This window comes from Acinonyx jubatus, chromosome C1, assembly GCF_027475565.1.
Source record: "Acinonyx jubatus isolate Ajub_Pintada_27869175 chromosome C1, VMU_Ajub_asm_v1.0, whole genome shotgun sequence".
NCBI lineage: Eukaryota > Metazoa > Chordata > Mammalia > Carnivora > Felidae > Acinonyx > Acinonyx jubatus.
The window spans coordinates 93,129,671-93,146,000 of NC_069381.1; the positions used below are offsets into that span (position 1 = coordinate 93,129,671).

Below are 16,330 nucleotides of genomic sequence, written 5' to 3' on the forward strand. Positions count from 1 at the left end.
CACCCTCTTGGAGCCACGCACGGGGCTGCTGTGGTCCAGGAGGCTGGGGCTGGGGAAGAGGCGCAGGGGCTGGATCCCATGGCTGAAGGGCTCATTGGCCAGACGCAGGTAGTTGTGAAGTGCCAGAAAGGTGTCCCACTGCAGCCTCACCATCTTGATCTGCCCCCCCCCCACCAAGCTCTCGAGGTACTTGGTGAACATGGCAGAAAAGGTCTCCATTGGCAGCGGCAGCACCGTGGAGTCTTGGGCCACCTGGGCGGACACGGTGCCCTGGGGGTGCTGGTGGCCAGTGATGACATCCAAGATGCTCAGGAGGCTGTTGACACTGTCCCCAGGGACCACTTCCTTCACCACACACTCCTTCCCATCAGGCCCTGGCAGACAGATCTCCAGCAGCCCATCCTGCACCACATAGATACTGGCATCCGGCTGGCCTGGCCAGAAGACATCGTCACCCTGGCTGGGCCACTGGGAGAACATGAGTCAGCAGAGCTCCAGTAAGAGCAGCTTCTCAAAGTGGCCCAGCACCCGGACATTCTTGAGCATATAGAGCACCTTGGGGGGCAGGTGGGAGTTACCCAGGTCACCCTCATCAAGTCACTTCAAACATCGCGGGTGGGGGCTCCTTCCGTTGTGGTGTCAGTGCCTCTTTCGGGATGCGCAGGATCTTCAACACCTGGGGCCATCCAGGGCTGGGGTTTTCTGCACTCACTCGCAGTCTGCATATCAGCCGCAGGAGGAATTAGGCTGTGACCAGCACTGCGACTCCAGCCCCAATCATCATGTCCAGCACCTCCTTATTAGCTGCTTTCTTGGCTGCTTTGTCTGCTAGACAATTTCCTCATGCTGTAGGGTTGTCTCCATTCTGGTGTCCTTTGCAGTGTGAAACCATAACTTCTTTTGGAAGCCAGACGGCCTCGAGGAGCTTTCTTCCCCACCATGGTGAGGCCCCTCTCTTTGTAGATTGCCCCATGTATATGTACAGTAGCAAAGGCGTACTGGGAGTCGGTTGACTCGCTTGTCCTTTTGAATGGTGAGGGCTCAGTGAGGGCACATCATTGCATGCCCTGCCTTTTGAACGTCCTCCGTGATGAAACTGCTACCATCACTGAACAAGGTGAGGTCTGGGTTCTGTCCAGCCTGGTCATGCAGATCTGGGCAGCTTGCAAATACTTTATCAGTCACCTCATAACAGTCATGGTCTGGTTTCCCTTCCTCAGAAGGTAGGAAAGCTGCAGGGTTCAGCGTGTGCACTGTTTTAAGAGTGACCAGTGGATTCTCGCAGAGGAGCCCCTGGTATTGTGCTAACTGCGAGTTGGAGAGGCATGAGAGTTTCTTCTCATGGGCAGAGAGATTCCACACTGAAACAGTCTGTGACCAGCCAAAACTTGCTGGCAAGGGACCCTCAAGGATGCCCAGTGGTACATCGACCTTATCACCTGGAATCTGAGAGCAGCAAGCCCCCCACCAAGCTACCACACAACTGTCTATCAACTCTCCTTCTCCCCCAGTATGAGCCCAGTTCTGGCTCTGCAGACATTGGCAGTGAGGGGTGACAATCCCTGGGCCTCTGCGGCCTTCCTTTTTCACCCAGGGCTGAGAGCTGCCACCTCTCCCAGGCTGAGACACAGCAAAGTTCTCTCCCAAATGAGCACCAAAGCATAAATCCACTCCACCATCAAGAGTCACCCCAGCGCAGTCTCGGCCCCCTCCTTGGGCTTCTGAAACAAACATCTCTCCGACCCGAGCAGGTACTGAGATATGACTTCACAGAATGAATCAACCTCTCAGCCCTCCATAACACCGTGCTCCTGTGGGCGGAGAGGCATCCACACCCCCAGCTGGAGAGGTAGGAAAATTCAGGAGTGAGGGGCAGGGGGCAAAGATGGAAGTGGCTGTACCACCTTTTCTGAAAGTCACTTTAAAAGGCTTTTCTGTATTCGGCAGGCCAAGGGCTGATATCTGCCCCGGGGCAGCTTTATCTCTAGGAAGGTGGCTTTGGCCTCTGTCCAGCCAGGGGGTTCTCCATCTGGCCCTACCAGAGATTATAGAGGGGTTTTGCTGTTGCTGAGAATCTGGGAATCCAGATTTGGCAGAACCCTGCAGCCCCCCAGGAATTTCATAGCCTCATCTTGGTTTGGGGCTAGGGTAGGGAGGTGATGACCTTCTTCTCCAGCTCTAGTGCTCTCTTTCCATGAGACCCGATACCCTGAGCCTGACAGGAGTTGGAGGAGGGCCCTTGGGCCCTCTGTAAAATTCTCTCGGGTATTGCTGGCAAAGAAGAGGTCATCCACACGCTGGAGAAGGGTGCAGCGTGTGGCCTCCCTTGGAAAGCTGGCAAGCCCTCTGGCCAGTGCCTCCCCAAAGAGGGAAGGCAAGTTTTAAAACCCCTGTCGGAGGTGCATCCAAGTCCATTGCATTTGATGCTCTGTATCTGATTTGGTCCATTTGAAGGCAAAGAAAAAGGTTGAAGGCAAAAAAAAGGGTTGGCTCCTGGGGCCAAGTGGAGGCAGAAGAAGGCATCCTTTCAATCTAGGCAGGTAAACCAGCTGGCAGACCCTGGGATCTAGCTAAGGAGGGTGTATGGGTTCAGGACCACTGAGAGCAAGACTTGAACTGGTCGGTACCCTCCTCCCAGCTTCCTCACTGGCAAGAGTGGGGTGTTCCAGGGTGACTGGCATTCAACCAGAATGCCTGATTTCTTGGATGCCTGCCCTTGCCTCCTGTGGGGGGTGGGGAAAGGGCATTGCCACGGTCTCTGCAGTTGAGCCCCTGGGATTAACTCTACAACGATGGGGGCATGACTGTGGGCAAGTCCAGGGGGTTGTACTTAGCCCATGAAGTGGGGAAGGCAGTCCTGAATTTGGGCAGGTCGCTTGGTTGGGAATGGGCACAGAATAGTCTCCATTTGGATCGAATCTGAGGCTGGTACATCCCCTTGGATCAAAGGTTATTTGGGCCCCTACCTTTGAGAGTGTATCCCAGCCAAGGAGAAGGATAGAGCACTCAGGTAGGTCATGCCATACTGTGTGGCCCCCGAATCCACATAAAGGTCATGGTTTGGCCCCCTACTTTTATTTTGACTGTGGGCTCATGGAGGCCAAGAAGAAGTGAGCCAGGTCCCCCTCAACCTGAAACTATTCTTGCTTTAATGTCCTTTCTCCTTGCAGCAGGCACAATGATCCCTTGCTGAGGAGGCTGTGGGCCTCCTCCCTTTTTGAAGCTGGATCTTCCCCATTGTTTTGTCATGGCTCTCTTGTGCCTCAGGGTCAAACAGGGTGTAAACCTTGCATAGTCTCTCATAATTATCCCTGGGGGATTCCCCTTGGGCTGGACATATTCATGGGCTTCTTCGCTTCTGCTCAAATCCCCACGGAAGAGAGCCTCTTGGTACCGGTGCTGTGGACCGGCATCTGGAGAGTGTCTGCGCCTGGTGGAGGGCACAATCTGGCCACTGGTTCCAGGGGAGAGAGAATCTTCCAATCCCAGAGGTGGTGGGGAGACCAAAGGTGGCAGAGTATCAGGAACCAGAAGTTCATATGGGGGGGGGGGCAAACATTGGTTCTTTCTCCAGTTCACTGGTGAGAATTTGTGGAGGTCAGGACTTATACAGGAGCTGATCAGGGTAACCTGGGTCTCTGGCGACAACATGCCAGATGTAGCAAACCATTGGGACAACGAAGGTTCCCTCAGAGGGCCTTCCTACACCAAAAGTGAGCCATTCTAACTCACATAGGGTCCTTAGCGTGCCGGGGGTTATCTTAATTCCATAGTCTCCCCAAAATCCCTTCTTTGCTCTGTCCCGACCCCATAATGTTCCCATGAGGCAGAGTCTCAAAGACAGACAGAGGGATGGGGTGCCCCCTCTAATGAGGAGACCAGTCAGATCCCTGTTTGTCTGTGTCCAAAAGGAACTTAGGTGACACTTAGCTGTAGCAGTCTCAGCTTTGTGACTTATGATAGGAAACTATTCCGAGGCCACCATAGACTGTATGCCATTCACCACAGAATTGTAGACGGGCCTACTCAGACTCCATATGCTTCTGGGGACCTTAAGGGTACCCGCTTGTGGAGCCACAGAATCGAACTCGGCCAGCAAGACAGACCAAGTCGCACATTCACACTCACATACACACCAGAGGTTATGACATTACCTCCCACAGAATGTCTACAGGTGAGACCACTGAGGTCTCCAGGGAATGATCAGGTTCCCCTTCCACCACTATGGGTGGACAGGACAGGACAGAATTGGGTCCCAGGTCTTACCAATCTCCGACGTTGGATCCAGATCCTCCATTTCCAAGTCTCGAGTCTGGTAGGAATGGTGGAGCAGGGCCGGCCCAAGGTGACCCAGCGGGAGACTGCCAAAATTCAGGCAGGGAGCGCCTTCTCCACTGCGATTCCTCATTCTGTCACTGCCTCGCCGTTTTCCCTAACTGGTGGCAACAATGGGCCAGTGCAGTTGGGTTTCCCGGTCAGGGAACCAAATGTTACGGAAACTGGTCTGGATCACCCGGCAGAAGAACCAAGCGGCACTCGGAGATCTTGGAAGCCAGGAGGTTTATTTTACACCAGTGGGCTCAGAGGAGATCGTTCTCCAGAGGTCTGAGCCCAGAGCGTCAACAGAGGGGACAATTTATAGTCTGTTACTTCCGCATCCCTCCTTGGTAGTAATCTGGTGCCTGAGGCAAGCAGGGTGTGAACAAGAACCTGGAAGGGAAGTCTTCAGACAGGGACTGAAATTCTCTCATCAGTCTTGTCGGCCATGATATATCAGATTTTTCCCTAACGCTACAAGGGTAGACACATAAGGGTAGTTGCAAACCTGTCCACTGAAATTTGCCAGGGCAGAAGGGAGTGGTAGGAAGTATTCAATGTTCTGAATAGGAAAAATCTGCAGCCAAGAATCCTTTATCCAGCAAGGCTGTCATTCAGAATAGAAGGAGAGAGAAAGGCTTTCCCAGACAAACAAAAAGGAGTTCATGACCACTAAACCAGCTCTGCGGGAGATCTTAAGGGGGACTCCATGAGTGGAAAGCACCAGAGACATCACCACAAGCACGAAACCTAGAGATAACACAATGACACTAAATCCGTATCTTTCAATAATCACTCTGAATGTAAATGGGCTAAATGCCCCCAATCAAAAGACACTGGGTATCAGAATGGATAAAAAAAACCAACATCCATCTATATGCTTCCTACAAGAGACCCATTTTATACCTGAGGACACCTGCAGATTGAAAGTGAGGGTATGGAGAACCATCTATCATGCAACTGGATGGCAAAAGAAAGCTGGAGTAGCCATACTTATAGCAGACAAACTAGATTTTAAAACAAAGACTGTAACAAGAGATGAAGAAGGGCATTATATCATAATTAAGGGATTTATTCATCAAGAAGACCTAACAATTGTAAATGTTTATGCTGCCAGTGTGAGAGCACCCAAATATATAAATCAATTAATCACAAACATATAAATGTATACATAATAATACAGTGATTGTAGGGGACTTTAATCCTCCACTTACAGCAAGAGACAGATCATCTAGGCAGAAAGTCAATAAGGAAACAATGACTCTGAATGACACATTGGACCAGATGGACTTAACAGATATATTCAGAACTTTTCATCCAAAAGCAGTAGAATACACATTCTTCTCGAGTACACATAGAACGTTCTCCAAAATACATCACATACTGGGTGAGAAAACAGCTCTCAACAAATATAAAAAGATTGAGATCATACCATGCATGTTTTCATATCACAATGCTGTGAAACTCAAAAATGAATCACAATAAAAAATTTGGAAAGCCCTCAAATACATGAAGGTTAAAGAACATCCTACTAAAGAATGAATGGGTCAACCAGGAAATTAAAGAGGAAATTAAAAAAATATATGGAAGCCAATCAAAAGGAAAACATGACAATTCAAACTCTTTAGGATGCAACAAAGGCAGTTTTAAGAGGAAAATACATTGCATCAGCCCACGTCAAGAAGCAAGAAAGGTCCCAAATGCACAACCTAACTTCACACCTAAAGGAACCAGAAAGGCAGCAGCAAAGAAATCCCAAAGCCAGCAGAAGAAGAGAAATAATAAAGATTAGAGCAGAAACAAACAATATAAAATCCAAGAAAGAAAGAAAGAAAGAAAGAAAGAAAGAAAGAAAGAAAGAAAGAGAAAAAAAATATCAGTAGAACAGATCAATGAATTTAAGAGCTGGTTTTTTAAAAGAATAACCAAAATTGATAAACCCCTAACCAGACTTCTCAAAAGAAAAGAGAGAGGACCCAAATAGATAAAATCATGAATGAAAGAGGAGAGATCACAACCAACGCCACAGTAATACAAACAATTATTAGAGAAAATAATGAAAAATTACATACCAACAAACTGGACAATCTGGAAGAAATGGACAATTCCTAGATACTCACACACTACCAAAACTCAAACGGGAAGAAATAGAAAATTTGAACAGACCCATAACCAGCGAAGAAATGGAATTGGTTATCAAAAATCTGCCAGCAAGTAAGAGTCTTGGGCCAGATGGCTTCCCGGGAAATTCTACCATACATTTAAAGAAGAGTTAATACATATTCTTCTCAAGCTCTTCCAAAAACTAGAAATGGAAAGAAAGCTTCTAGACTCATTCAAGGAGGACAGCATTACCTTGACTCTAAAACCAGATAAAGACCCCACTAAAAAGGAGAATTAGAGGCCAATATCCCTGATGACTATGGTTGCAAAAATTCTCAACAAGATACCAGCAAATTGAATTCACAGTATATTAAAAGAATTATTCACATGATCAAGTGGGATTCATTCCTGGGCTGCAGGGCTGGTTCAATATTCACAGTTCAATCAATGTGATACATCAGATTAATAGAAGAAAGGATAAGAACCATACGATGCTGTCAACAAATGCAGAAAAAGGATTTGACAAAATACAGCACCCTTTCTTAATAAAAACCCTCAAGAAAGTTAGGATAGAAGGAACATACCTTAACATCATAAAGGCCATATAAGAAAGACCCACAGGCAATATCATCCTTAATGCGGAGGGCTTTCCCCTGAGATCAGGAACATGGCAGGGATGTTCAATCTCACCACTGTTTTTTTTTTAACATAGTGTTGGAAGTCCTAGCTACAGTTATCAGACAACAAAATGAAACAAAAGGCATCCAAATTGACAAAGAAGACAAACTTTCACTCTTCACAGATGACATGATCTTCTACATGGAAAACCCAAAAGACTCCACCCAAAAACTGCTATAGCTGATACATGAATTCAGCAAAGTAACAAAATATAAAATCAATGTACAGAAATCAGTTGCATTTCTATACACCAATAATGAAGCAGCAGAAAGAGATATCAAGGAATTGATCTCATTTACAATTGTACCCCCAAACCATAAAATACCTAGGAATAAACCTAACCAAAGAGGTAAAAGATCTGTATACTGAAAACTATAGAAAGCCTATGAAAGAAACTGAAGAAGACACAAAGAAACTGAAAAAAAAATCCAATGTTCATAAATTGGAAGAACAAATATTGTTAAAAAGTTGATAATACCCAAAGCAATCTACACATTCAATGCAATCCCAATCAAAATAGCACGAACATCCTTCACAGAGCTAGAACAAACAATCCTAAATATTTTATGGAACCACAAAAGACCCCAAATAGCCAAAGTAATGTTGAAAAAGAAAACCAAAGCTGGAGGCATAACAATCCCAGACTTTAAGCTGTATTATAAAGCTGTAATCATCAACACAGTATGGTATTTGGCAAAAAAACAGACACATAGACCAATAGAATAGGATAGGGAACCCAGAAATGGATGCACAAATAGATGGCCAACTAATCTTTGACAAAGCAGGAAAGAGATTCCAATGGAAAACAATGTAAGTCTCTTTAGCAAATGGTTCTGGGAGAACTGGACAGCAACATGCAGAAGAATGAAACTGGACCACTTTCTTACACCATACACAAAAATAAATTCAAAATGGATGAAACACCTACATGTGAAGCAGGAAACCATCAAAATCCTAGAGGAGAAAACAGGCAACAACCTCTTTGAAGAGCAAAGGAACTAAAATGCCAACTGATGGAATGGGAGAAAATAATTGCAAATAGCAAATCAGATAAAGGGTCATTATCAAAAATTTATAAAGAACTTACCAAACTCAACACCTGAAAAACAAATAATCCAGTGAAGAAATGGGCAACAGATATGAATAGACACTTTTCCAAAGAAGACATCCAGATGGCAAACAGACATATGAAAAGATGCTCAACATCATTCATCATCAGGGAAATACAAATCAAAAACCACATTAAGATACCATCTCATACTTGTCAGAATGGCTAAAATTATCAACTCAGGAAACAAAAGATATTGGCGAGGATGTGGGAAGGGGAACCCTCTTGCCCTATTGGTGGGAATGCAAACTGGTTAAGCCATTCTGGAAAACAGTGCGGAGGTTACTCAAAAAGTTAAAAATAGAATTACCCTACAATCCAGCAATAGCACTACTAGGAATTTATCCAAAGGAGACAGGAGTGCTGATTCGAAGGGACACACGCACTCCAATGTTTATAGCAACACTATCAACGATAGCCGAAGTATGGAAAGAGCCCAAATGTTCATTGACTGATGAATAGGTAAAGAAGATGTGGTTTATATATAACATGGAATACTACTTGGTGATGAAAAAGAACGAAATCTTGCCATTTGCAACAATGTGGATGGAACTGAAGGGTATTATGCTACGTGCAATAAGTCAGTCAGAGAAAGACAGATACCATATGATTTCACTCATATGTGGAATTTGAGAAACTTAACAGATGACCATAGGGGAAGGGAAGGAAAAATAAGATACAAACAGAGAAGGAGGCAAACTATAAGGGACTCTTAAACACAGAGAACAAACTGAGGGGTTGATGGGGGTGAGGGCTGGGGGGGGGTTGTGAAAATAGGTGATGGGCATTGAAGAGGGCACTTGTTAAGTGATAAATCACAGGAACCTACTCCTGAAGCCAAGACTACACTGTATATTAGCTAACATGACAATAAATTTTTTTTTAACATTTATTTATTTTTGAGAAACAGAGAGAGACAGAGTGTGAGCAGGGGACGGGCAGAGAGAGACACAGAATCTGAAGCAGGCTCCAGGCTCCGAGCTGTCAGCACACAGCCCGATGCAGGGCTGGAACTCATGAACTGTGAGATCATGACCTGAGCCAAAGTCGGTCACTTAACCGACTGAGCCACCCAGGCACCCCAACAACGAATTAAAAAAAAAAAAAAAGAAAGAAAAATGTATCCAATTACAAATAGAAGTTCCAACAAAAAAGCATTACCCAAAGTTGAGATAATACAAAATGCAATTATATAACATAAAAATTAAATTTTGGACACTGTCTTCAAGCTTAATATTTAACAAATTTAGATTCTTGATTTTGTGTGATAAATTTCATTTATTTTTGTTGGCTTCTATGGAAGAATTTGAGACTCCATTCATATAATATATTGAATAGAGTTCTAAATTGTTTTGATTTAAGTACAAAAAAAAAGATATGATATACACAGTGAAATATTACTAAGTCATAAAAAAGAATGAAATCTTGACATCTGCAATGATGTGGATGAAGCTAGAGAGTATTATTCTAAGCAAAATAAGTCAGAGAAAGACAAATATCATATGACTTCACTCATATGCGGAATTTAAGAAACAAACAAAAAAACAAGCAAAGGGAATAAAAGAGAGAGGCAAACCAAGAAACAGACTTCTAACTTTAGAACACTTTAGAAAACATACTAATGGTTACCAGAAGTAAGGTGGGTTAAACACCTGATGAGGATTAAGGAGTGTACTTGCATGAGCACTGGGTGTTGTATTTAAGTGTTGAATCACTAAACTGTATACCTGAAACTAATATTACGTTGTATGTTAATCCATGGAATTTAAATAAAAACTTTTCAGGGTGCCTGGATGGCTCAGTCAGTTGAAAGCCGGACTTCGGCTTGGGTCATGATCTCACAGTTCGTGGGTTCAAGCCCCACATTGGGCTCTGTGCTGACAGCTCAGAGTCTAAAGCTGCTTCGGATGCTGTGTCTCCCTCTCTCCCTGACCCTCCCCCGCTCTCTCTCTCTCTCTTTCTCTCTCAAAAATAAATAAACATTAAAAAAAACTTTAAATAAAAACTTTTAAAGAAAGAAAATTCTTACTGGAAACAAAAAGGGATGGACATACCCTGTTTAAAAAACAATAATTTTGATAATATATAACGTATCTTTGAAAGAAAATAACATTTTCAGAAATCAGAAAAAAAATTAAAAATAAAAACATTACTACCGTCCTACATAATCTCAGCACACAAGCATATATACCCAACATAGAGCAATACACACTTCAGTATGTCCACATATCAATCACATGCATAAACCTTATAATACACTTGTACAAATCCTCCATCGACACATGGTATGAATTTGGGTACCAAGTGGGTATGGAACAAAAGGATATATATGATAGATAGATAGATAGATAGATAGATAGATAGATAGATAGATAGAATGTAGGATGAATATAAATATCATGAAAATAGAATGTGACAAATATGAATAGCCTGAAAGTACTGTTACTACTCAACCCTCATGATTATCACTTTCCATACTTTAACCCACCCCTAGATAAGCTTCCAATGTCAATGTGATACCCAAAGGAATACAACATCATATCCACAGATGAAAACAATACATACTGTAACTATTATTTAACAGATTTTCCAAACTTTCCATTTTTTGGCAATTTTTGTGTGAGACATAAAGATATACAATGTGACAACACACATGACACTTGGTACCCCAAGGTTTCATCAACCTACTCAACATTTAGAAAAGAGGAAATGGAACATTTGCACCCACAGGATTAGCCTGGAAGTTAAAAATAGGACCAACCTTGCTTACGCACCCAGACCATCACTTCACACATCAACTAGACCTTATTTACATGTACCAAAAAACACACATTACTAGATGAAACCATTATGCCATAATTGGACATTGGCATGCCTCAGGGACTTTAAAGGTAATTTTACCGCATACTTACGCAGGGACGATGTTACAAAACCAATGCTTTCATTTATTTATTTATTTTATTTATTTTTAATGTTTATTTTTGACAGAGAGAGTGACAGAGCATGAGCAGGGGAGGGGCAGAGAGAGAGGGAAACACGGAATCCTAAGAAGGCTCCAGGCTCTGAGCTGTCAGCACAGAGCCCGACGTGGGCCTCAAACTCACAGACTGTGAGATCGTGACCTGAGCTGAAGTCGGACGCTCAGCCAACTGAGCCACCCAGGCGCCCAGACCAATGCTTTTAAAACCAATTCTTCTATGATTTCAACTGAACCTTATAGCATCACACCCTATGGGGCACTTTCATGCAGAATATTCAGAAAACCAGCACCTAAAGCATCCATTTGGACCAATTCACACTTTGGTTTAGAGGGCATGGACATCACCCTGAAGGGCTAGTAAATTTCCCTAGAGCAGGAGAGATAACCTCAAAGTCAGTCTTTGAAATTTTCTGCATACCACGTCATAATGGAATGGAATCAAAATTCTTGAATAATACTATGAATGGACAACTCCCACCTAATGGGATAGCTGCATTTAAGTTATACCTCAATAACACAGGATATAGTATATAATGGAATGAAGACACAAAAGGTTGTATCTATGGATGCCACACAACACCTCAATCACTGAAGACATCCCCATGGAATATATCATTATCGTGCCACACCCTCATGGAGTTGACGTATCTTCCAGTGATAACACTTTTGGATATGATCCAAGCTTATCAAAAATTGAATGTAATATTAAATAGTGGAATATTCTGAGAGATAACGTTTATGGCTTTAGGGATTACCTGTTATGGAGCTTCCTACTACAAGCTAACATCACAACCTAACAAACTACCAGTAAATATCACTAACTGTTGGAAATTTGGTCACTGTAGTTAAGGCAAAATGGTTCTCAGAACAGTCTATGACACCTTTACAATCAAACCTAAATGAGTTTTGGCACATGAGAGGTAAATGGGGTAATACAGTGTTTACGTGTGATCATACTCTAGATAATTTTAATAGCCTTGCACCTCTGAGGTCCGGTCACCTTAGGTCCTTTCACACCTACATAGAATAAGACACAACTCAGTTGCCAATACTATAATGTTATCTTAATATCAAAATCTAAAGTCAACCTATATAACAAAGGAAGTAATCATACCTCCATGTCCATTAGAACAATTAGATGCAATATATTTTTACTATTCCTTGGTTAATAAAGCTTCAATTATACAAGGAAGATCACAAGCATGATGGGAAACATTAGGAATTGTTTTTAATGCAGATCTAGTGACACAGATCGATCCAGGTATGCAGCAATATTTCTCTTCATTGACCCAACCATCAGAGGCACAATGGGGTAGAACACACATAGTCAGCACAGCACCCCATCTCTGAGAATATAACCAGAACTGATTGATCAATACCAATTTATATAGCTAAAGAAGTTACCTTTGGCAAATGTGATGTATCACACAATAGTGCAATGTATTATTGAGAGGGGATATTGGAATACTACACATTGTATGAGAACTTTCCATTGGGAGCCATAATGGACACATGGCATTACTGACCCAACACCAAAAATTCTCAGACCAACTATGTTTGAACCTATATTACTTAATCCTGTGAGAATTGCATACAAATTACGTGGCATAGAGTTGAAGTAACCTTCCAAAAGAAACAATTCAAACTGTTCTATATACAACCTGCATGTGAAATTTATGCAACAGAGCTGGGAAGAGCCACCATGAACTGCCCGACTTGCCACCCATCAAGAGAATTAGATTAGAATACCTCTAACAATGCAGGTAGGACTAGACATCGTCTTTAACTTAATTATCTCTGGAATTCAAGAAGGAGAAATCCAGACTATTGAGCAGGAACTATTTTGTGTTTAAAAAACACGTGAATCCCCTACTTACTGCAGTAGGAAATTCAGGTTCCAAAATCTCCTCAGTGTTCAGAGACCTACATTCTAGTATTTTGCCTATGCATGATTACCATGCCTAGCACCTGGAGCTTAACTATAACATTGGCCATAAGCTCCAAACCTTCCAACAGAATTTACTCAATCTTAGAAATTTCTACATAAGAGAACAATTAAAAAATTACTATAGAATCAGTAACCTACTGGAGAGAGTATGGAATAATATCAGAAACATTATTATAACAGGTAAAATGTGTTCTTTGGGCTGGATGGAGTCTCTCTTACAGTTAGACACCTCCAGACCATCGGGTTGTGACAATACAAGACAATGTAAACTTTCATTGTTGAGACTATTAGGGGGTCGAAGTCTATTAGCATTTGACACATACACATATGAAAGTACATGGTAACACAGCTCTTTTGGCAACCCATGTACCCTTCTGGATTGATGGCTATTTACTACCCAAAGAGATGATATTTCAATGGTCTAACGGCATGTATTATACCTAGTGTGAATTAGAAATCAATGCTAATCTGGGGCACCTGGGTGGCTCAGTCAGTTAAGTGTCCTACTTCAGCTAGGGTCATGATCTCACAGTTTGTGGGTTTGAGCCCCTAGTCAGGCTCTGTGCTGACAGCTTAGAGCCTGGAGCCTGCTTCAGATTCTGTGTATCCCTCTCTCTCTCTGCCTCCCCCATTCGCACTCTGTCTCTCTCTCAAAAATAAATAGAACATTTAAAAAAAATTTTTTTAAAAAGAAATCAGTGCTAATCTGTATCCTTTTCCAAGAACATCCAAGGAAAATGTATTCCTAGACATGGGACATTTTAACTGGACACTTGGTGTTAAGAACTCAGAGGTCATATTCTGTAATCATTCTATGATGAATGATACTGTCATCACCGTGGACAATGAGTACATTAAAATACTGCATGCTATTAATGTGACATTGAATAATGTTACTATGATGGGTATTTTTTATCTCAGAATATTCATATAAAGATTTTCCACCATCCTAGCATACTAAAGTAACAGAAATACCTTGGGTGAAACTGACAAAATTGACCAGCTTTTAGATGGAAGCCTAGAAGATCCCATAAAACAAGCTAACCCACTCTGAACACCCTGCACAGGCCATTCATGCGCCCTCAAAACTCATCAACACCAACATAGCTGCATTAAACAGAGATACACAAAATTTACATATTATTTGTTTTGTTTTGTTTTTCTCTAGAGTTCTATTTCTGTTCTTGTCTTCAAAAAAATTTTCCCCGTTTATGTTCAAAATAAACAACTGTATCGTTACTTCCTGTGTTTTATTCCAATTGCACTATACTTGGAATGTAGATGTATTTGGAAAAGTCAGAGTACATCAAAACTATTACAAGAGTTTTGAAAATTACAGTTAATGTTTCAGAAGAAATCTGCTCAGGTTTGCAGGTTCTTTATCTTTCCATTAAAAGATGAAAAAAAGCCATCCTAGTCACGCCTCACATTTAATCAGATTCTTCCGTATTAATGCGTTAAAAGCTTTGGAACAAATCAGTCTCAACCAGGAACAGCTCGTGTTAGAAAAAACTAGAATAAGAGCTACCATTCAATTTTTCATGTTCAGAATGCCTGAGAAAGCATTTTTGGACTATTAAGAAAGTTTATTTAGCATAAAAGTTCAATATGAAAATGCACGACCTGATTTTTATATTGTAGTAAAACAGATGCTATGGAGGGGACATGTGAAAGCGGTTGGTTTCTTCCGGTGAACACACCCATTGTTTATACTCGTTCCAAGGCTTCTAACAGGATGATACGATTTCCTGGAATTACCACCATTCCAATATTGTTCTCTTGCCCACTAGTTGCCATCTCCACACATTCATCCATCACAAGATTCATAAAGGGATGGAAGCCCCGCAATATTCCTTGGCCACGTCTGCCACCATTTAATTTCAATGGTAATTTCTTGTCCGTAAATTTTTTCAACTCAGGAAGGTGAGCTTTGCTCATGGTGTCTACTCGGCAAGCTCAAAGATCCAAAATTTACATATTAAATATTCCTTCCTGGAATTGCTAACAAAACCTTTTCAACATGTGATTTGTTCTGGCTATATTTGTTCTGGTCTGGGTATAACCCTTAAAAATACTTACAGGTGGGCAGGAATTATTTCTCTACCCATATTTGGAAATCCATTAAGGAAATCTTTCTCATTGCTTTTAGCTATTATCTTTGCTCCATATCTTATTGAACATGCTATTATAATGTTATGCACCCTGAAGCTTAAGAAGGGACAATTACAAAAAGACTGATTAACCACACCTTTGCCATTCTTTTCTGTGAGCCTATAATGAAGATCTCATATGTATTTGTGGACTTCTACCTACCTGTACTTGACAATATGATTTTCATTTGGTTGTTTGTTGATTTCTTAGCTTACCTTAATGGACTTAGTTACTAAGATAATTTCACTTACCTTAATACTAAATTCAGATTTAGTTTGGCTTTTCGTACTTGACTTAATTCTTATTAAATGTGACTTTGGGTTTTAGTTTTGATTCTGATTTGACTTTATAACCTGATTTGACTGATATCTGATTTAATCCTTAATTTTGCTTTACTGTAAGCAATCGAACTTGTTTTATTTAGTGTGATGTTCATTTTATGATGTCAGTTGACATTTCATAGGATCTGAGATTGATTTGATTGTTTGATTTTCATTGGAACCATGATTGGATGACTTAGATTTGCCTTCATCCAAGTTAGCAGAATAAAAGCACAGTGCTCATCTGGTTAAAGATGTAGTTGATTCCTGAATGATCCTTAAGATTAGTCATGAGGAATCTCTGGGTGCAACGTAGAGAACAAGATGGAGTCACTCCTGTCAAGCAATGACTCGTGTCAAGCAGTGACATAAGCAGCCAAGGTATTGCAGCTAAGACCAGATATCACTAAAACCAGCACAGGCTGATGGCATCCAGAACCGATAACCAGCAAAGCCGAGAGAGCCTGGAAGAACCCAGAGCTGATCATCACCAGAATCAGAAGAGACCTGAAAAGTCCCAAGACTGATTAAACCCCTTTTAAAAAGGAAGGACCTTCTGCAGCAAACTGTCAGACTCTGACGCTGACTCTTCCATGTCTGGCTGCATCAGAAAGACAAGTGCCGCCAAAGGCCCTGCCCTATTGATCTCTGAACATAACACAGATCCTCCAACAGCCTGAAAATAGTAAGCCGTAAGTACCGAGAACTGACCCGGACCCTACCTT

At 42.0% G+C, this 16,330-nt stretch overlaps 1 protein-coding gene across 1 annotated transcript; it reads right to left on the bottom strand.

Moving 5' to 3' along the window:
- Positions 1 to 14,547: 14,547 nt before the first annotated feature.
- LOC106978208 (small nuclear ribonucleoprotein G-like) lies at positions 14,548 to 15,214 on the bottom strand. Its single transcript, XM_053204463.1, has one exon. The coding sequence runs from the start codon at positions 15,070 to 15,072 to the stop codon at positions 14,842 to 14,844; it is 231 nt and encodes a 76-aa protein (XP_053060438.1). The 5' UTR covers positions 15,073 to 15,214; the 3' UTR covers positions 14,548 to 14,841.
- Between the last annotated feature and the right edge of the window lie 1,116 nt (positions 15,215 to 16,330).

Excerpts from the sequence above, each read along its gene's own strand:
- LOC106978208 (XM_053204463.1), bottom strand. The coding sequence starts at position 15,072 with ATGAGCAAAGCTCACCTTCCTGAGTTGAAAAAATTTACGGACAAGAAA.